Consider the following 23,474-nt stretch of genomic DNA (forward strand, 5'->3'; position numbering starts at 1 on the left):
ACATAAAGGAATCCACTCGGTCAGCAGGGGGCACCAAAGAGGTTGTTGACCCCTGTTGAGTATTAAACACTCACATCCACACATGCACACAGAGAAACAGAGAAGTTACCCAGGAGTCTCCACCCCATATTTCCCAGCTTCGCACTCTGCAGTTGCGATACCGGCGTGCCTTGTTTGAGAAATATTGTGAGCGCTATACCAAGCACAAGAGAACATAAAGATTTAGCATGTTTGGCAACTTAGCAGTGATCCTTATGAGGTTGTCTGAAAATGCAGGACACACAGCTAAAGATTACCTTGCTGATCACTGTGCACCTGCCCAATAATGTCATGAGCATGGTGGGTCCCCCAAAGCAAGACAATCTTTATAGCTGCTTATAGATGAGGGTCCTGGAATAAGGTCCCCCCCCCCCCCCCTCTCTATTTAACCAGAATTCCCTAATAAGTTACATTCATTTTCCCACACTAGACAACACCTTAAATTACTATAAAGCGGAACAGAGCCCAGCTCTCCAAGAGGAAGTTTTTAGGCATGTGATCCTCCTTTATTAAGCTGGATTACATTCCCATTTCGTAGTATTTAAGGATAAAAGTGGGGAATAGTACTCAAGTCAAATGTGCATGCACCGCACCCCCAGCTGAAAACATTATAGCACATGCCAAAGCCCGGGTTTACCTTGCTGGTTGATGCTTTGTAGGTGGTCTTCAGCTTCTGTGACAGCTGGCTTGTACTGTGACTAGCTGCAAAGACAACAAACACACTTTGTAGTTAGCTTGTTTTGTATTATATGTTGGTCTTCAAATGATCATTGAGGTGATACATAGACAGGCAGGGTCCACCAAAGCAGGGGCAGAGGAGGAGCTCTATGGCTATGTTCACAAGGCAGAATGTCCGTGTGTAATTCTGCATGAATCTTCCGCACAGACATCCCGCAGCAGCAGAGTTTCATTGATTTGAATGGGATTCTGCTGCTCTGTTAACACAACAGATTTTCCATGGCAGCAACACCTGCCACAGAAATCCTGACTCCGGGGTCTGCAAAAACATTGAACCAGTAGGAGGTAGGTCCAGATTTATTATTTAAATCAACAACAAATCTTTAGAACATCAGAGCGCTGTACAGGAGATTTTGGGGGGTCTGACTTATCCCCTATCCACAGAACATCGGGGGTCCTAGAGGAGATCGGGTAGAGGGGGTCTGACTTATCCCCTATCCAAAGAACATCTGGGCGTCCTAGAGGAGATCGGGAGGGGGGGGGTCTGACATATCCCTTATACACAGAACATCGGGGGTCCTAGAGGAGATCAGGTGGAGGGGATCTGACTTATCCCCTATCCAAAGAACATCGGGGCGTCCTAGAGGAGATCGGGAGGGGGGGGGTCTGACATATCCCTTATACACAGAACATCGGGGGTCCTAGAGGAGATCAGGTGGAGGGGATCTGACTTATCCCCTATCCAAAGAACATCGGGGCGTCCTAGAGGAGATCGGGAGGGGGGGGGGGGGTCTGACATATCCCTTATACACAGAACATTGGGGCATCCTAGAGGAGATCGGGAGGGGGGGGGGTCTGACATATCCCTTATACACAGAACATTGGGGCATCCTAGAGGAGATCGAGAGGGGGTCCGACTTATCCCTTATACACAGAACATTGGGGCATCCTACAGGAGATGGCGGAGGGTCCCAGAGGTCAGACCCTCCGCAATCTCCTGTACAGAGCCTTGATGTTCTGTGGGCTGGGAATAATTAAAGGGGTGCTCAGGGGGAAAAAAAATGTTCATATCAACTGGCTCCAGAGAGTTAAACAGATTTGTAAATTATTTCTATAAACAATATTAACCATTCCAGTACTTATCAGCTGCTGTATGCTCCACAGGAAGTTTAGTTGTTCCTTTCTGTCTGACCACAGTGCTCTTTGCTGACACCTCTGTCTGTGTAAGGAACTGTCCAGATTAGGAGCACTGTGGTCAGACTAAAAATAACTGCTCAACTTCCTGTGGAGCATGCAGCAGCTGATAAGTACTGGAAGGGTTAAGATTTTTTAAGAGACGTAATTTAAAAATCTGTTTAACTTTCTGGAGCCAGTTAATATGAAAAAAATAGTTTTCCACCGGAGTAACCCTTTAAGTACTGGAGTACCCCTTTAAGATAAGAAAGCTGAGCTGCGATTGGTTGTTATGGGTAGTTTTTCGCACACATTTTAATAAATTGGGGCAACTATTTTTGGGATATTTTTCTGTTAGGTTGTGTTTCTTCATCATTGGTTCTGTCATTTTAAGCTTATGATGTTGTTTTTTTATGTTGTTAACCCTGTAAAGTCGGTAATGTGTATGTGAGGTTTCATTTTTGTGTGATTTTGATGCTTGTTTCACACTGTCCAACTGTTTCTATGTAAAGTTTCTTATATCTATACAGACCCTTGGTGAGTTTTCTTTGCTAACCATCCCCTAGAAAGTGAGATCTTATTCTTGCTTGATGTTCAATCCCCATTTAATACTGTCAATCATATTTCATACACTCTAACGAGTTCCGTGACATGAATGATATCCTGATGTGAAGGTGACTCATTCCATCAGGATATTCAGACTTTCTACCATCAGTTCCAGTACTTGTCATGATGTTTGCACTTCCTAAAAGACAAGTCTGTGTGCCAGAACTGTCACTTTCAGGTGACAAGCAGGTTATCTACAACAAGGTTATTTGTATAAAGGATCCCAGGCCTCCAGATCCGCTAGGAAGGAAATTAGTAGCTAAAGTAAATAAATTCTACTATACGTAAAGTGTAACTTTGAAACCTCATAGACCAGTGTTTTCCAAACCGCATGTCTCCAATTGTTGCAAAACTACAACTCCCAGCATGCCCGGACAGCCTTCGGCTGTCCGGGCGTGCTGGGAGTTGTAGTTTTGCAACAGTTGGAGACATACTTTTTGGAGAAAAAAAAAACTGTCCTATACAGATCATTACTACTTTCTCCCTTCTTCTAGATCCTTGCTGCTTAGATGCATATGCCAGTGTTTTCCAAACAGTGTGTCTCCAGCTGTTGCAAAACTACAACTCCCAGCATGCCCAGACAACTTTGGATGTCCAGGTCTGCTGAAATTAGCTGTTTTGCAACAGCTGGAGACACACTTAAAAAAAAAAAAATATCTGTCACATACAGTTAATTACTAATTTAGTATATAGGCCTTTTTCTCTTCTTCCATATCCTGTCCATTTAACTATTCGGTCACTGAATTAGCCACATGTACCAAGGCAGTCACAGCATGTGTATATATATATATATATATATATATATATATATTACCTCATCTTAATGCACAGAGTTCTTAGTGCTGAGGCTTAGACTTGGAGGGGCAAAATTCAATAAAAAAAAAAAAAAAAAAAATCAAGAACTGTTTTGAACTGCCGAAAAAGATGCCAGACCGAAACCAGAGTTGTGGTGACATCATCCTAGCCCTCCAAGTGGTCATTGCACTGATCTTTAATCTTTTGTAATTATGCATGTAAGGTCTTTCCTTACAATATGGGCCAATTGCACTTAACATTTAATGAATACAAGAGCACTTCCTGCTCACTGCCCCTATGAATATACTTCATTATATTGTATTCATGTGAGTCAGTTCCGTGTGCATCTCTAAGCCTCTCCTCACGCTTAATTTCGTATGTGCCAGCTATCCCTGTTTGTTGCTTGTCATACTTCATTATATTGTTTACAAATTTATTATACTGTTCTATTACTACCTTGAATGGGGTTACTCGACTTTCTTTGCATACATGCATTATCTTATTCCTTTTGCAACATATTCTAGTGCTGAGGTCCAGGTGAAGCCACTTTTTGTGTGTTAATCTTGCTTTTTTTTTATTGTGGTGCTCAGAATAATAATAAAATAAAAAAAAAAAATTTTAAATTATATATATATATATATATATATATATATATATATATATATATTTATATATTTTTTTTTTTTTTAAGGATCGACCGAGCCCATTTTAGGAGTTTGGTGACATTATGTCCAATTTCTTTTTTTTTTTCCTCCCTATTTTGGTTTAGTTCCAATACACACAAAGGGAATAAACATGTGTTACTGCAATCCTTTTCTGTGAGAAATACTTCATTTTCTTGAAAAATTTCAGGGGTGCCAACATTTACAGCCATGACTGTGTGTGTGTGTATATACCGTATTTATCGGCGTATAACACGCACTTTTTAGGAAAGGCAGGGGGAGAGAGGGCGTCGCTGCCCGCTTCTCTCCCCCTGCCTTTCCTGGGGGTCTAGAGCCCTGCTGCCGGCCCTTCTCTCCCCCTGGCTATCGGCGCCGCTGCCCGTTCTGTCCCCCTGATGCGCCGATAGCCAGGGGGAGAGAAGCGGCGCCGACAGCCAGGGGGGAGAGAAGGGACAGCGGCACCCATTGCCGGCGCCGCTGCCCCGTTGCCTCCCCCCATCCCCGGTGGCATAATTACCTGGTTCGCGTCCACGCTGCTGCAGGCCTCCGGCGTGCGTCCCCGGCGTCGTTGCTATGCGCTGCACGGCGCATGACGTCAGTGCGCCGCGCCGTGCATAGCAACGACGCAGGGGACGCGCGCCGGAGGCCTGCAGCAGCGCGGACCCGACCCAGGTAATTATGCCACCGGGGATGGGGGGAGGCAACGGGGCAGCGGCGCCGGCAATGGGTGCCGCTGCCCCTTCTCTCCCCCTGGCTGTCGGTGCCGCTTCTCTCCCCCTGGCTATCGGCGCCGACACCGATAGTGAGGGGGACAGAACGGGCAGCGGCGCCGATAGCCAGGGGAGAGAGAAGGGCCGGCAGCAGGGCTCTAGACCCCCAGGAAAGGCAGGGGGAGAGAAGCGGGCAGCGACGGCCTCTCTCCCCCTGCCTTTCCTGGGGGTGTATCGGGGTATACACACGCCACCCTCATTTTACCATGGATATTTGGGTAAAAAACTTTTTTTACCCAAATATCCTTGGTAAAATGAGGGTGCGTGTTATAGGCCGGTGCGTGGTATACCCCGATAAATACGGTATATATATATATATATATATATATATATATATATATATATATATATAGCAAAATCATCTGTAGTTGCAGTATCTTGTAATACCTTTTTTATTGGACTAACAAGATTATGTAGAGACAAGCTTTCGGGATTCCTCCCTTTATCAAGTCATAAGCATTTCTGAGCTCACAAGGAGAAAACACAGGTTCTATCTCACAAAATATGCAGGGGTTAAAACAACATATATGGAGAATGGATATTAAGTTGGGCCATAAATTGTATAGCTATAGGACGAAAGATACAGATAAGGATGAGGGGGGGGGGGGGCTGGATACTGCAACTACCGATGATTTTGCTTTTTGCATCACTGGACTTATACGGCTACTCCTAACTAATCTATCTATCTATCTATAATCAGTAGGGGTGTGAATCGCCAAGAATTTGGCGATTCGAATCGCGATACCAGTGTGGCGATTCGATATATCCCGATATATCGCGATACCGTCTAGGTGACGATACATCGCGATATATCCCCATACATCGCCCACCTGGGAGCATTCATAGATCCCAATAGACGCCGCTGTCAGCTTTGACAGCGGCGATCTAGTACTCCGGTGCACACTTTTCTCATGTTATCCCGTCCGGGCTGCAAAATAAAAGAAAAAGCACTTTCTCTTACCTGCCAACGAGCCCCCGGAGCTCCGGTACACTCCGGTACAGGTGTTGGGTCCCCGGGCTGTATTTTTCTTACTTCCTGTTAGCCCGGCACGTCACAAGGAGCTTCAGCCTATCATCAGCAGAGGCGGGACATCGCTGCGGCCAGTGATAGGCTGAAGCTCCGTGTGACGTGCCGGGCTAACAGGAAGTAAGAAGAATACAGCCCGGGGACCGAACACCTGTACCGGAGCTCCGGGGGCTCGTTGGCAGGTAAGAGAAAGTGCGTTTTCTTTTATTTTGCAGCCCGGACGGGATAACATGAGAAAAGTGTGCACCAGAGTACTCCTTTAATAGCCAGCCGCATGCTGGCTATTAGCGGCGGCCGCCGGCTACTGAAATCAGCCGGGGGTCGCATAGTACGGAGCGGGCACGAGATGGAGCCCGCTCCATACACCCAGAGCGACACCGTGTCAGATCCGGCCTGCCCGGCTTCACAAATGTGGAACTTTTATCTCCTGATGCCCAGGACATGCTGTTCCGGGCGTCAGGAGATAAAAATTCCACATCCCTAAAAGAATCGATTCAAAAATATTTTGAATCGATTCAGTATCGGCAAATGAAAAAAATCGCGATTATCGCGAGAATCGATTTTTTCTTACATCCCTAATAATCAGAGCAGAGCAACTGAATGTTTCAAGACTCATAGTCCTGTATGAGAGCGGTAGACAGTCTGTGGCTTTCCTGTGGTTGTATATCTATATCCTCTGGAGACATCAGACCACAGCTATAGGATACAACCCTTCATGCATAACCTAGTTTACAATCATTTCACTTCCTTTATGCTTTAAGAAGCACTCCGAACATATTAATATACTATTCCTCCTGGTAGTTCTCAGACTACCCTCTTAACTCAGCTGCACACTACTTGTTCCTCTGTATGTACCTCAATGTATAAAGTGATTCTGACTAGATAATTTCTTCCTTCTGAAGAGACCAGGAGCTCAGTGATAAGGTAGGCAAGTCTCTTCAATATATTCCTATGAGATAGGGATTGACACTTCTCTTCTCTGCCTCCTTCTAGTAAGAGATGACATGGAAAAGCCTCACGAAGAGGCCAGCTGAAACTGCATTTCATAGGATACACCCAGACTATCTAGTTAGAAAACAAAAGTTGTGTCACTAATCTTTCATTTGCTGCACTGAAACAGAACAAATACAATAATGACTTTGTCACCTGTCTGTGACCAGTCATTTCCATCATGGGGGCTGCATTAGATTGGAAGAAGGAATTAAGATGGCCATACAAAAGGTATGCATTAGAGCCTCTACTTTATTCCTTAAAAGGGCACTGTCAGAATTAAAAACTTTTTATATATTGTTCATCTTGACAAAACATTAACCTATGTTATCTCCTTTTCATATAAATCATGGCTTATATTAAAAAAAACACTAGAGGTCCCAATACCAAACAGAACATAATCCTGTCCAGCTGCAGCATCACATTTGTCCAAACTGAAGCACAGGCTGGGACAAAGACCAGAAAGTCAGGGCAGGACTAGCACTCCTCTGTGCTCACTCAAGGAGGGGGATACCAAGCAGTCTACAGTGACTGATTAAAGCACAAGTGGAAGAAAGTGAATGCATGGTGAGTAAGGGTGGGCTCAGAGCTTTCCTCGGACACACCTCTTCCTGAGCAGTGGATGTCAGAATGAATGAGTAGCAGAACAATAGTGAGCCGAACACATAAAGCTAGACACAAAAAAAAAGACATGTAAAGAATCTGCATGGCCTAGTGAGGAATATATATATAAGCATTATTTTTTTCTGCTATACCACAGATATGCTTTAATAATTGCCTTTTCTACACTATATAAGCAAAAATAAAAATTCTGGTATGCTTCCTTAACTTCAAATATATAATAGATCTCTAAATCCTCACCCCCACCTTCATAACATGGTTCTGCTCATATGTGTACACTAGATCCAGCCAGCAATTTGTATTTCTCAGAACCAACAATGCATCATCCGCATGTATCAGATTTCATACATTCCCAGTATAGCTTTTTAGGCTTCAGATGAGATTTTGTTTGACGACATGGTTATTTACCTTTGGTTTTCATTTGACCTTTACTTAATTCAGCACCATCGATTGTTTGTCCTTCTACTGCCAGGCGTTCATTCAATGTGTCTATTTCACGTCGCACTTCAATAGAACAAAAGAAGCCATTAGCAAAATAAGGGTTTGCAGTTCTTCAGTTGTCACAGCAGGAACATTTTACATTAGTCTTTAAGTGCTTGGTCACAACATGCTTAAAGGGGCTGTCCAACCCCATGAAATGGCTTATCACGGTGTAATATAACAAAAGGTGGAATAATCACCTTTTCAATACCGTGCCCCTCCTGTGCGGACACTTTCCCGCTCTTTCGATGATCCCTGTTCTTCCTGCTTCAGCACTGAAGTGGTCACATGATGTGCGACAGCTGGTGCCAGGCACTGTAACTTTACTTACAGGCAACTTAACTTACTTTGGCTGCAGTGGTCACATGTCCCGCCGGCAGGCATAGTGCTCATCCAACCCAGGACATTCCCGCTTTTGGGGTGCTGATGTCCCGCCGTCCCGAAACGGCACCCACATGTCTCGCATTTAACTGTAAATGCCTTCTGATGAGGCGCCTACTGTTAAATGTGGCACTCGGCGGGAAGTTTAACAAGGTGAAGAGCCATTGGCCATCCTCAACCTGTCAAATCACTCCTGTGCATGCCATCTGCATTTAGCCAGCAAACACAAGACAGGAAGCTGAGCTCTTCCTCTGCACTCTGGTGCACAAGTGATGTCATCAGATGCCGGAGTGCAGAGGAAGAGGAAAAAACAGAAGAAGAGACCGTGCTGAGGGAGTCACAGGATCCGACAGGGGAAGAAGACCAGAAGAAGGTAAGTATGCGGGAGGCAAGTTTGAACTGTTGTCTACTATAAGGGAACTGCTGCATAATACTGGGGGCCTTCTGCTGCCTACCTAATGATGGGAGGTTAACTAATACCTACAAGCTATTATGCTAACTACTAAGCTAATAGGGGGCTGCCTATTAACTACATAGCTTATATGAGGGTTTTCATATAGGGGGCAGCTATCGATAGCTGCCCCCTATATGAAAACCCTCATATAAGCTATGTAGTTAATAGGCAGCCCCCTATTTACTTTTACATTTATGTTTTTGTTTGTTTTTCTTAATATATAAAGAAGCCTTTTCATTAATAAAAACACTAAATGTTTCCCATATAAAAAAAAAAAAAAAAAAAAAAAAAAAAAAAACATACTAAACAAAAACAAAACTAAAAAGTATCAGTAATTGACATCGGCATGTACTTAAAAAAATAAAAATAAAGTATCGCTACTCGTACTTGGCCTTAAAATTTTATTTTTTATCAAGACATCTCTAATAAATAAGAACGTAAGAGTCTAAGATAAATCCAAATATCTATTATTGCATGCCCTTTAATGGCCAGCACCTCTTCTCAGTTATGGTCAGATGTCACCATATTTCTTATTTTCTACAAAATATGCTCAATGACCAAACCCATAAAGATGGAAGATGTAAAGATATACAAAGATTTCACTAAAGAAATAGCAAACCAGTATAACAAAGTAAACATTCTCCCAGCTGCAAAAAAAGCTTTAAAAAAAGATCCCAAACTGAAGAAAGGACATCAAAGACTCACTATCTCTCTGTTCTTTCTAGTTCTTGGGAGTGCCGAAGAAGATTCCACCAAACCACAAAATGTCTTATTATAGCAGCCAGGAAAAATAAAGCTGCTATGAACTCGTCCTATCAAAACACCGGAAAACTTTATACAAGTCTTCTCTTATGATGTACGTATGTCTCTGTAAGGTTGTAGCATGTCCAGGACCTTTTCTGTGTTATTCTTACAGTACTTACATTCTAGATTCTCTATGTAGAGATTCTCAAATTCCCTTTCTATTTGCCCGAAGAGCTCCAGAAGAGTATTCCGTACAGACGACGGCAGCTTGGAATCCTATGGAGAAAAAGAAAAGAAAATCATCATCTTGATGGATTGCCTTAGATTATAAAAGGGATCCTATAGTGCTATAAATAAAGTGAATTTCCTCCATCAAGAGTGTCGGACAAAATGTAATAATGCAGCAGTAGATGCACAATGTTACGCACATTAACCAGAATAAATATCAGAAGTGCCTTGAGGCTTATCTTTTTATTTTTTTATTTGTTTGCAAATGAAAAATTCCATTATTACCATTTAAAAAGTACCGGTCAATCGGAAAACCTTTTGGTATGTCCTAGCGGCAAGTCAAAAGTTTTGATCGGTGGGGGTCTGAGTGTTCACACCTCTGCTGGTATGGAGAACAAACTGGGAGAAGACCGCCCTACCACATGCTTTCCTGCCTGCTCTGTGTCATGTGATTGAGACATGTTTATTAGCCTTACTTTGCAAGTTCGTCTCGATCATGTGAGCCGGGATAATAACTCACTGAGTGCAAACTTCTCCCGGCTCGTTCTTCTGATCGGTGAAGGTGTGAATACTCAACTGTTTAAAACTTTTGACATGTCAAAAATTTCTCCAAATGACAGAGGCCATTTAAAGGGTTAAGCGGCAAAAGTTAATTTCCTGCTGAAGTCCCCCCACAAAAAATTTTTACGAACCTATAGGTATCTAGCCTAGGAGCCTAAAATCTTAATCCGTTCCCCAGATCTTTTGTATTCTTCCAGCTTCCGAGAGCTCGGGGCAGGACCTGCCAGTTAAACCAATCACTGCTGAGATGGGACAGTGCTACGGCCAGTGATGCCAGTGGCTGAGCCTTCAGGTCCTGCAGTGGGCCCCCTTCTCGGAAGCAGGAAGAAGACTTTAAGAATATCAGGGGAATGGACTGAGCTGAACGGGAGGCTGTGGGGGACCAAGGCTAGGAAAGTATAAATAATAATTTTTTTTTTCTATTTTTTTTACAGGACCAAGCAGGATATAAATTTTAGCAAAATGCCAAATAACCACATTTGACACTAGAAAAAATTCGGAACAAATGGAGTTAAGGTAAAACCTCTAAGGTTTATTCAAAAAGAGTGGTGTCGGTGAATGTCTTTTTAGCCTTTAATTTGTGTAGTGGAGACTGTGTACGTGCACCAAATTTATTAAATGGTGCAGGGCAAGTGATAAATATAGTGCTGGAAGACATTCTTTAATTCAGTACTCCACTTTGTATGGTGTCCCCTCTACGACTTTTTGTGTGTCCTTTCAATGCATGTGACAAATGTGCTATGCACAGTCTGTTTCATAAGCCAGGTCAGTGCTGGTGTAGATTTGCTGGGCTTGACCGTGACATCATGAGCCTTTGGATAGGGGATAAGATGTCTAGGGGCGGAATACCCCTTTAACCAGACTGTGGCATAGCTACACAACTTTTGAAAAAGCTTCTAAAGCAAAGGTTGTAGAAAAATTCGCAACTTTAACTCGGAGACATAGCATGTGACAAATTAACCCATTTTCTTAACCCAAAAAAATGCAGGTAAATATTTTGATAATTTCCTCCCCAATAACAGGAAAATCCACCTAGTCACATGTATAGTATCCTGCGCATATTTGCTGGACAGGATTTTAAGCTGGTAATGCAATGGAGATGCAATTTTGCAACATTTGGAGGGCCACAGTATGGGGAACACTGCCCTATATCATTTCAGAATGGGAATTTAGTGTCCAAAAATATCACATTTCCCAGCAGTTCTAGATAAAACACACACATATGGCTGATGCTGCAGGGCTGTATGTCTCACACAGAAAAGAAGACACAAAGTGATCCGGAGTCTATAGTATTTACTGCTGTAATGGGCGCACAGCACGATTCCTACAGATCACAGACAGACTGCTCTATACAATCCCTCCTCATCTAAAATCTATAAAGAGTCATTGCTTTCAACCCCGGCCCACCACAAAAATTCAATACCGGCTAGTGCATAAATGTTCAGCAGCAGAGCCTGTGTTTTACATGCATTAATGTAGCAGTAAATGGCACCATCAATACCTTGTCTGTGCCAGCGATCATTTACCGCTCATCATGTAGGAAGAACGATTCACTGTCAGGGGGTGAACATATTGACTACATGCAAGTCTCTCGGTAATTCACTCAGTATATATGACCAATTATTTATATTAAAGAAAAAATAAACTAATAAAGGTTATAGAGTTATACGAGGGAGGCACACTAGAGCGACATGAAAGTTGATAGGTGTTATGTTACCAGCATTGATCAAGAGGATGACTGGGAATACAGGAAGGATATCGGCACTGGACAAATGGAGGTAGCGGAACCACAAGGATAAAACCAGCAAATTCAGCAAAAATGGAACGCGTTTCGCTGCGGAAAAATTATGATGGAGCAAAATAATTAAATTTCCTTTTTTCTAGCTGCTTCTTCGTGTGCATCCTCAGTTTTGAAGTGGTCATGCTAGATAAAGGTCATACAACCCACCAATCCTGGCCGGATTGGTAGAATAGGTATATAAGGGTCGTGTCAGACTTAGAGTCCTCCTGTAGGACCTGGCACCAATTTTTGGCCATCAACCACAACCGGACAAGGCAGAAAAGGAAGGCCTGCACTGGGTTCACAGGTAAGTGCCACTTTTAAATGTGCCTGTGTCCCTAGAATCATGTAGCGCTATTCTTGTCAAAATGAAAGACATCCCTGATCCACTTTCTGTTGATAGCACCTAGATCAGTGATCCCTCAAATCTGGAAGTCTCCGGTCCCATTAACTTTCTCGTCCTGGCTTCTAGAGGTCTCGCATGTTTACCAGATGGAAGAATTGCTGGCGGACTCTAGATGCCAACTTGATAAATTTCATAATATTTGAAGTCCCTGGATGGACTTTGTCTTTTACTGACTTACAGAAACTTCATCTCGAAGAATAACCCACTAAACACAATTCTAGATACCCTGTCAGTTGCCTACTACCTACTCACCTAGCCGCTCACCCCATGCAATGAGGTCTCCGGAGTCCATCCAGCCACACTACTTCTTTACCTGTATAGCTTTTTTTCCCTCTCTGCCCTTTCTTATTCCTTCTATTCACTCTCTTACTTTTCTTACCCTGACATCAAATCCCCCCTCCCCTCCATTCCGCTACAAGGTGATTATTTGCCTTTGACCCAGACATGTCTACATTCATAATTGCTGCTCCTACTACAGTAACCTGTACCCTGTACTGTTTTTCTACCATTTGTTCTTGCATTACTTATTTGTACTAGAATGTTCTTGCATTACTTATTTGTACTAGATTAATTTTTCTTTGGGGGATTCCCCCATTATGTCTTGTTTGTAACTTGAATACCTTCTCTTTTGAAACGTAACTTGAATACCTTAATAAAAATTTACTGTTGAAAATAAATAAATAATGAAAGACACCAAGACAGAACCCAAGGATTCTCTAGTCAATCGTGTTTATGGCCAGTCAATGGGTGCCCACGGTGTGGTGGATCTAGTGCTCAGACATTCCTAACAAGTTACAGAGACCTTAAATTAATGTTCCTTCTTAACCTAAACATCAGCTGCCTCAGAGAAGATCTGACATAATCATATTAAACATTTATACCCCAAATCATGCATGTTTAATAATATTAACAAAAGCAATAGTGATCCCCTGTACCGCCTCTGCTTCTATTCCCATCCAGTAGATACAAGTCTCGCAGCTAGAAGCAGAATATCAGCAGCAAGCAAAAATCTGCCAAAAATGGACATAAAAGTGAAGAAACCTGAACTATAAACAGAGAGAGCTATAAACCCCAAGCACATAAATCAGTTCAACATACACAAAAGGATTTCACTAAGAAATTTAACACACAGGATCTCGTTCCAGGTTTACCTCAGCAATACCGTTGCCTTCTTCTGCCCTATAAAAGGTCAAACGATGATTTTACGATTAACATTCAATAAAAACTTATTTAAAAATGATGTGTGACTCAAGAAAACCAGCAGAAGAAAAATCTAATATAGATAAAAGGTGCAACATGTGCGAAACAATAAACAAGGTCTAATCCCTGGAACCAATTCACCCATCTGCGAAGACTTCAGAACTGAATATTAAAGTTCAATAGAGACAGGCACAGTGTTTAGCACTGCTCAAAACCTTCTTGGACTGCATTCACTCTTTGTGCAACATTGTGGACATAGATGCAGTCGTAGGGTGCTCATCCCAATGGCAAACGTCTTCAATAATCCAAACAATAAAATAAATAATAGGCAACAATCACTAGGTCCAATGCATAAAATCTTCTTTATTATATCATATTCATGGTGCAGTGTCGAGCAATAAAATCTGGGAAGAAAAAACGCTGTGTCCACCAGTGAGGATACAGCAGTTTCGCACAACCGTAATTCATCAGACCGCAAGGTTCATGTGGTTGTACAAAACTGTGGTAACCTCAGAGACGATTTAATTTTTTGACACTGCACCATAAACATGATATAATAAAGAAGATTTGATTACCGTATTTATCGGGGTATACCACGCACCGGCCTATAACACGCACCCTCATTTTACCAAGGATATTTGGGTAAAAAAAGTTTTTTACCCAAATATCCATGATAAAATGAGGGTGCGTGTGTGCGCGTGTATACCCCGATATACCCCCAGGAAAGGCAGGGGGAGAGAGGCCGTCGCTGCCCGCTTCTCTCCCCCTGCCTTTCCTGGGGTCTAGAGCGCTGCTGTCGGCCCTTCTCACCCCCTGGTTATCGGCGCCACTGCCCGTTCTGTCCCCCTGACTATCGGTGCCGGCGCCGATAGCCAGGGAGAGAGAAGCGGCGCCGACAGCCAGGGGGAGAGAAGGGGCAGCGGCACCCATTGCCGGCGCCGCTGCCCCGTTGCCTCTCCCCATCCCCGGTGGCATAATTACCTGAGTCGGGTCCGCGCTGCTCCAGGCCTCCGTCGTGCGTCCCCAGCGTCGTTGCTATGCACGGCGCGGCGCTCTGACGTCATGCGCCGCGCCGTTCAGCGCATAGCAATGACGCCGGGGACGCACGACGGAGGCCTGGAGCAGCGCGGACCCGACTCAGGTAATTATGCCACCGGGGATGGGGGGAGGCAACGGGGCAGCGGCGCCGGCAATGGGTGCCGCTGCCCCTTCTCTCCCCCTGGCTGTCGGCGCCGCTTCTCTCTCCCTGGCTATCGGCGCCGGCACCAATAGTCAGGGGGACAGAACGGGCAGCGGCGCCGATAACCAGGGGGTGAAAAGGGCCGACAGCAGCGCTCTAGACCCCAGGAAAGGCAGGGGAGAGAAGCGGGCAGCGACGGCCTCTCTCCCCCTGCCTTTCCTGGGGGTGTATCGGCGTATAACACGCACACAGACTTTAGGCTAAAAATTTTAGCCTAAAAAGTGCGTGTTATACGCCAATAAATACGGTAATTGGACCTGGTGAGTGCCACCTACTATTGTTTCTTCTATTGTTTGAATTAAATATACAGTGGGGCAAAAAAGTATTTAGTCAGCCACCAATTGTGCAAGTTCTCCCACTTAAAAAGATGAGAGAGGCCTGTAATTTTCATCATAGGTATACCTCAACTATGATAGACACAATGAGAAAAAAAAAATCCATAAAATCACATTGTCTGATTTTTAAAGAATTTATTTGAAAATTATGGTAGAAAATAAGTATTTGGTCACCTACAAACAAGCAAGGTTTCTGACTCTTACAGATCTGAAACTTCTTCTTTAAGAGTCTCCTCTCATTACCTGTATTAATGGCACCTGTTTGAACTTGTTATCAGTATAAAAGACACCTGTCCACAACCTCAAACAGTCACGCTCCAAACTCCACTATGGACAAGAACAAAGAGCTGTCAAAGGACACCAGAAACAAAATTGCACCAGGCTGAGAAGACTGAATCTGCAATAGGCAAGCACCTTGGTGTGAAGAAATCAACTGTGGGAGCAATTATTAGAAAATGGAAAACATACAAGACAACTGATAATCTCCCTTGATCTGGGAGATCGCAAGATCTCACCACGTGGTGTCAAAATGATTACAAGAACAGCGAGCAAAAAATCCAAAAGCCAATACATGTCCGGGACAGTCTGAAGTTTGCTTACGAGCATTTTGATGATCCAGAAGAGTAATGGGAGACTGTCTCATGGTCAGATGAAACCAAAGTAGAACTTTTTGGTAAAAACTCAACTCGTCATGTTTGGAGAAGAAAGAATGCTGAGTTACATCCCTCCAGCTGTGATGGCTCTGCCGTATGACATTCACCAATGGCGGCCAACAGCCCTCTTGACCTATATTGTGGTCCATCTATCTCCAATAATTTTTTTATTATTCTAACTTTAGATTTTGTTATGGAATAAATGGTCTTAAACTGTTTAAGTCATACAATATACAACATAAGTCTTCATAAGGATGGACTGACCCTGACTGGTACCGCACCCTGTAAAAAATAGAGGTAAAATTCCTTCTCTGTTTACTTATTCAGTATAGAGCAGAACTGTGCCGCCACTACTATAAAGAATAGTATTAATAGGAATAGTAAAATAATTATATTACAAAATGATGGTATGGGTAATGTAAGCCCCATATTATAGTACTTTCCACTTCCAAAAATAGACATACCGTATATACTCGAGTATAAGCCGACCCGAGTATAAGCCGAGACCCCTAATTTCAACCCAAAATCCCAGGAAAAGTTATTGACTCGAGTATAAGCCTAGGGTGGGAAATACCTCATCCCCCCCTGTCATCATCCAGACCCGTCATTAACATCCTCATCATCATCCCCTTGTCATAATCCCACACATCCCCCCTTCATCATCCCCTTATCATCCCACACATCCCCCCTTCATCATCCCCATGTCATCCCGCACATCCCCCCTTCATCATCCCCTTATCATCCCACACATCCCCCCCTTGTAATCATCCCACACACCCCCCTTCATCATCCCACACACCCCCCTTCATCATCCCCACCCCCCTTCATCATCCCCACACCCCCCCCCCCTTCATCATCCTCTTCTCATCATTCGCCTTCAGTGGTCTTCAACCTGCGGACCTCCAGAGGTTTCAAAACTACAACTCCCAGCAAGCCCGGGCAGCCATCGGCTGTCCGGGCTTGCTGGGAGTTGTAGTTTTGAAACCTCCGGAGGTCCGCAGGTTGAAGACCACTGCGGCCTTCAACATCATCCAGCCCCCTCTCACCCCCTTTAGTTCTGAGTACTCACCTCCGCTCGGCGCTGGTCCGGTCCTGCAGGACTGTCCGGTGAGGAGGTGGTCCGGTGGGATAGTGGTTCCGGGCTGCTATCTTCACCGGGGGCGCCTCTTCTCCGCGCTTCCGGCCCGGAATAGAGGCGTTGCCTTGACAATGACGCAGAAGTACGTTGGCAATGAACGCACCTCTGCGTCGTTGTCACGGCAACGTGACTATTCTGAGGCCGGGCCCGAAGCGCTTAGAAGAGGCCTCCCTGGTGAAGATAGCAGCCCGGAACCACTATGCCACCGGACCACCTCCTCTCCGGACAGTCCTGCAGGACCGGACCAGCGCCGAGCGGAGGTGAGTACTCAGAACTAAAGGGGGTGAGAGGGGGCTGGATGATGTTGAAGGCCGCAGTGGTCTTCAACCTGCGGACCTCCGGAGGTTTCAAAACTACAACTCCCAGCAAGCCCGGACAGCCGATGGCTGCCCGGGCTTGCTGGGAGATGTAGTTTTGAAACCTCTGGAAGTCTGCAGGTTGAAGACCACTGCGGGTGGGGGAGTTCACTCGAGTATAAGCCGAGGGGGGTGTTTTCAGCACGAAAAATCGTGCTGAAAAACTCGGCTTATACTCGAGTATATACGGTACATTAAACAAACTACAATAGGCGACTATTCTCTATGGACACAGAGTTATGTGCTGTCATTAACACAATGTAAGAAAGTACAAGAGACCAGAGGGCACCCACACCGATGCCAGGAAAAATGATTCTGCCACCATCAAAGGAAGAGATTTTTCATTGCAAAGGCCGTCAGATTAAGGAATTTGTTGCCCAGGGAAAAGGAACGGAAGAGCCCCTGATGAAAAGTGTTTGATGCTTTCCTTTCAAGGAACTATAATAGTATTTAAAAAAAAAATAAAAAAAATAAAAAAATTACAGCAAATGATGCAGAGAACTGGTCTGACTGCCAGTCATGGAGTCAACTATCCTTTCTACACAACACTATACTCGCATATAAAATAAAAAACAAAGCAATTAGTCTTGGCATCTACAAATCTATTTTCCGGTGTCCAGAGCTCCTATGCAGCTTTGTTTACATATGATCTGACTACAGTTATTGTAGTCTGTTACTAAGTCAAAAAGGGAATTTATGCTTTCACCAAAAAAATAGCTGTAAAAAAAAGTAAAAAAAAAAAAAAAAAAAAGTGTCATGCTCTCTATATTGCAGGATTTGGCCCCTTCCTGATGTAATAATCATGGTCTAATCTGACAATAGGCCATCGTTTTTTATATCGATTTTAAAAGCCTGAATAACCCCTTTAGGAAAATCACTTGTGTATAGTCGTGGGCTCAGAGCATACACAGACAAGTGCTACCTTAAGAAAACGGGTGTGTATATATGTATATTATATATATATATATATATATATATATATATATATATGCAGCTACAAAGTACAGTGGTCCCTCAACATACGATGGTAATCTGTTCCAAATGAACCATCGTTTGTTGAAACCATCATATGTTGAGGGATCCGTGCAATGTAAAGAATAGGAAGTTTACTCACGTGTCCCCGCCGCTCCGGACCGTCACCGTTTCCCTGGATGCCGCCCTCCATCGCTGTCGTCGCGTCCCCGCGGTGTCCCCGACGCTCCGGAACGTCTCTGCTGCCCGGGATCGTTGCTCTCACGTCGCCCTCATCACGTCACTACGCACGCCGCTCCTATTGCATGATGGGACGGCGTGCGCGACTACATGATGACGACGATGGAGAGCACCGGCGATGGAGGGGATCCTGAAGAGGACGCTCCGGAGCCCCGAGGACAGGTAGGAGACCATCACTGGAGCACACGTGGCACCGTAAACGGCTATCCGGCAGCAGCTGAAGCAGTCAGCGCTGCCGGATAGCCGTTTATGCGATGGCCCCGACATACAAAAGCATTGTATGTTGATGTTGCCTTCAACATGCGATGGCCATCGCATGTTGAAATCATCGAATGTCGGGGCCATCGTAGGTCGGGGGGGGGGGGGGGTCACTGTACTTTCCATCTCAGGAATACAACATTTGGCTCCTTTCACACTGCCAGTACGCCCCATCAAATTCGGCCATCAAACTCCCTTTCTTTTTTTTGCAGTTTGACGGCCCATAACGGCCAATAACTGGTCCAGCTGTACCCTATTATAGTCAATGGGGTCCGTCAGGCACAGTTATTTCCATTGAGAAAAGCCGAGAAAAAGACGGTGCAAACACTATTTTGTCTCCAGCTTTTCTCAATCCTAAAATAACGAGCTTCACACTGCCGGAGACAACCGGCATAAATTACTTCTATTTAAAAAATCTTAACCCTTCCAGTACTTATCAGCTGCTGTATGTTCCAGAGGAAGTTCTTTTCTTTTTGAATTTCCTTTCTGTCTGACCACAGTGCTCTCTGCTGACACCTCTGTCCATGTCAGGAACTGTCCAGAGTAGGAGCAAACCTTTCCTGCTCCGCACAGTTCCTAAAATGGACAGAGGTGTCAGCAGAGAGCACTGTGGTCAGACAGAAAGGAAAATCAAAAAGAAAAGAACTTCCTCTGGAACATACAGCAGTTGATAAGTACTAGAAGTAATTTACAAATCTGTTTAACTTTCTAGCACCAGTTGATTTAAAAAAATTAAAAGAAAACGTTTTTCAGGGGAGTAAACTGCTATATCAATGCTTTCCAAACAATGTGCCACCAGCTGTTGCAAAACTACAACTTCCGGCATGCTGGGAATTGTAGTTTTGAAACATCTGGAGGCACACTGTTTGAGAAGCACTGTGCAATAGTAAAGGCCCGAGATCAATTCTGTTGTGCAGAATCTAGGGCTAACCATGGAAGAAGCTTGGTGCTGGATCACTTGACCCACTACATGGACCCAGCATTCTCTAGAGTCTATACCATGAATGGTTAGCCAAAGATAATGCAGATCAGTACACACGTGAACCAGTGAGGGAATTTACACTATGGAGGGGAGAAGCTGTGCTCTGTGATATATGGGTTTACATGATAAGTAAAATTAGAAATCCTGGACGGATAGGAAAAACAGTAAAGCTATGTTCACATGGTAGAATTTCCTAGTGGCATTGTGCTGGAATATTCTGCTGCGACAGAGTCCAATTGATTCCAATAGGATTTTGTTGCACTGTGCATACGGAAGAAATCCAGATTCTGGCTTCCACAGAAACAGTGAACCGGTCAATGTTTCTGCGGATTCTACTCAAAAACGCATTGCTGTTTATAAAGACACTGACTTCTGAATGGTCCTAGTGCAGCCGAAGCAAGCAAATGCGCAGAACGTCCGCCAGTGTTTTCCGGGCAGACATTCCGCACATATGCCGCCGTGTGAACATACCTTAAAGAGTACCTGTCATGATCTTGTTAAATGTTACAATCCTCCCAGTTCACTGCCCCCATAATGATAAACCACCCCCAACTTTATTTTTTATTATTTGTTAGTTTTCTACCTTGATATTGCTCTGTATTTTCTGCTCAGTCTCTCAGTGAGATTCACAGACTGGGAAGGGGCGTTACCCAGCAGGCTGTGACATTATCTGAAGCCTTACAGGGGAGAACTTCCTCCTCACTCTGCTTCACACAGCACAGACCAGTTCAGTGTGAAATGAGCTATGATTGGCTAAGGCTGCACACACACCCTCATCACTCCAGACTGCATTTCCTGAATTTGGACTTCTGCCAGGCCAGCAGTAGTCCAAAGTCTGTGCAAAAGATGGGGGAAATGTGCTCTGCATAAGTAGAGAGACACCTAGTGGCAGCTTTCTTAAACACAAATAAAACATAGAAAACTTCATTTTATTTAAACAAAGTACATTAGAAAAGATTGTTTATGTACCATAAGGAGTGCAATAGCAAAAATAAGTTTTAATGACCCACCCATCAGCAAGGAGAGTCTTGTCGACCCGCCCAGAGGAACGGATTGACATTCTTAGGGTACGTTCACACATACAGGATTATGCACAGATTTGATGCGCAGGATTTGTAACTGCCGATTATAAGCTGTTCCCAGTCATTTAGTTTACATTGAAATCTGCAGCAGAAAATCCTGTGCATAAAATCCTGCATATAAAATCTGTGTAAGTGTGCATGTACCCTTAAAGGTATCGTGTCACCATTTTATTTTTTAAATAAATATAATTGTTCTATCAAGACATAGCATTTCATTCATATATTTAGTTTTAGGACAATGTCGTTTTAATTTTATTTATTAATAAGTGTGTACTGGGGGCTGCCATATTGTAGCCTCTTTGTGGTGTGTCACTTCACAACACTTAAACAGTTGCTTTATGGCAGGCACAAGGGCATAGGAAAGTTAAGACTGAGAGTGTCTCCTAGAAAAGCATTGACTGCTTACTGCACATGTGTAAAGTACAGGCTGGTGAAATGAAAGGGGGAGCCAGAGACATTTTCTTGAAGTCCCTGAGTAACAGTGACCTATCAATGGAGCAGAAAGCATCAGAGAGGTGGATGTTGGAGGGGCAGCACACAGTCACACACATTACACAGTCTCAACTCACTCTGCAGACATGATACAGGAGAAGATAAGGTTTATACAAAGTTTAGAGCTGCAGTCCCTTCCATCCTCCTCCCCCTTGCTCACCTCTGTGACCTGCCTGTCAGTCCTGATGCTCCGCTGCCTGCACATCCCTGACCTCCTCAATGTGTAGACCTCCTCACTGATTGTCACACAGAGCTTTCCAAGGCTCCTGATCTGCTTAGTACTGAAACATTTCTGGCCATTAAGGAGCCTGGGAAAGCTGTGTGTGGCAGTCAGACCCTATAATGACTCATGGCCCTGTAATGATTACAGAGTCTAACTGTCACACACAGCTTTTCCAAGCTTTTCCTGAATGGCCAGAAATGTGTCAGTACTAAGCAAATCACATGTCATTCAGGAGCCTGGGAAAGCTGTGTGAGACAGTCAGGCGCTCTTATCATTACAGGGCCCTGAGTCATTACAGGGCATAACTGTAACACACAGCTTTACCAGGTTCCTAAATTATAAACGTTTCAGTACGAAGCATATCACGTGCCCTTCAGGAGCCTGGGAAAGCAGTGTGTGAGAGCTACGCTCAGTACAAAGTCTGCATGTGTCTCTGTACTAAGCGTGCGTGCGTCACTGACTATGTCAGTCCCTTACTGGGTCACTGCAGACTGACTGCTGGGGGAGAGGTTTACACTAGACTGTGAACCATGGAATAGATCTGTTAAAATGTCATCCAGTGGTATTGTAATATGCTGCATCCACTTCAGATTCTTCATATATTATTATACCTTTAATCTGTAGCAGCTGTATTTTACCATTGTTCAGTCACCAACAAGATGGCGTGGCACAGTGGAATTTCTCCCCTTCTCTTGCACAGACACAAGAGGAAGGGAGGTGTGAGGTCACCAGCAGGGAGAGGGATGGGTCAATTTTGCAGCAGCCAAGTTTCAAGTTACTTCCTCTTCACATTCTCATTTTAGCTCCCTCTACTAGTCAACAGTGGGATATAAGAAAACTTTTCATATTAAAGTTAATTTTTATTTTATTTTTATTTTTTAAGATTTCCAAAAAAAAATTAAAACATATAAACAAATGTATTTAACTTTTAAGAATATTTTTTTTTATAATCTGGGGAGACAGTCCCTTGAACTGTACACACTGATAGAGAGAAAGCTGTCAATCAATGTGTATGGACTGGGTCAGTGGGACTCTCACTGTCTCTCCTAGGAGTCCGGTCAAGGTTTTGCATTTCATACAGAACCTTCTCAGATCATATGAACCTATTTATTAGAGAGTCTCCTAGGACTGTATCCACCTTTTCCATCCCACTGGAACACCTGAAAGCTGAACTAATTTATGCAGGATAAAGTCAGCAACTGCTGAGCCGAGAAGTTTGTGACGAACTGAATCACTGTAACTTCGCTCATCTCTACCATTTATCACAGAGCTTAGCTTCTTTGTCTCTATCACATTCCACTTACAGACAGGGCAGCCTAAATCAGACAGGTTTAGAGCTATATAGTTATGGAGTGCAGAATAGAGTAAGGAAGAGGGTGACGCTACCCAAGCACAGGTGTCATAATATTTTTTATATCAAGTATATTATATTATTTTATACAGTATAAAAAAGGCTGAAAATTCTTTTCATTATGCTCAGGTCATAATAATTCCCCTAATTCAGCGACGTCTCCTAGGAAACCTATGCGTTTTCTACAAATACTTGGACTTACTTAGACCTACTTAAAGCAATCCCTTAGCTGCTGGATGAGCGATCAGTCAACAATGAGGTTATAGATTACAAGGACATAGATGAGTCCAGTCAAGGAGGTTAAGGAGAAGTGATTGGGGGCTTACTGGAAAAAGACCTATATGCATTGCAGGGAGAAAATTAAAAAGAGCAGCAAGTTCAGTGAAAAGGAACAGCTGTCACGTCAGAAGGTCCAGGCCTTGATCACTGCGGTGACATCTGGGATTTCCGACTTGATTAAATTATTGCGCATATCACATGGAAGCAAAAAAAGGCAAAGGAAGGGGATAAGCCAGGGACGGGATTCTCTTATGTTTAGCCATCTATCCAAGCTGGAG

The 23,474-nt window shown here is 43.8% G+C and overlaps 1 protein-coding gene across 4 annotated transcripts in view; it reads right to left on the minus strand.

Moving 5' to 3' along the window:
• The window catches only part of WDR37 (WD repeat domain 37), a 219,303-nt gene that overhangs the window by 107,266 nt on the left and 88,563 nt on the right, over window positions 1-23,474 (minus strand). For all 4 annotated transcript variants that reach the window (XM_056519509.1, XM_056519510.1, XM_056519511.1 and 1 more), the window contains 3 exons: window positions 9,600-9,696; window positions 7,770-7,865; window positions 677-741 (listed from right to left, as the gene is read on the minus strand). In XM_056519509.1, the coding sequence (XP_056375484.1) occupies window positions 677-741; window positions 7,770-7,865; window positions 9,600-9,696 (258 nt within the window). The remainder of the gene's footprint in view (window positions 1-676; window positions 742-7,769; window positions 7,866-9,599; window positions 9,697-23,474) is intronic.

Source organism: Hyla sarda, chromosome 5 (genome assembly GCF_029499605.1).
Source record: "Hyla sarda isolate aHylSar1 chromosome 5, aHylSar1.hap1, whole genome shotgun sequence".
Classification (NCBI taxonomy): domain Eukaryota; kingdom Metazoa; phylum Chordata; class Amphibia; order Anura; family Hylidae; genus Hyla; species Hyla sarda.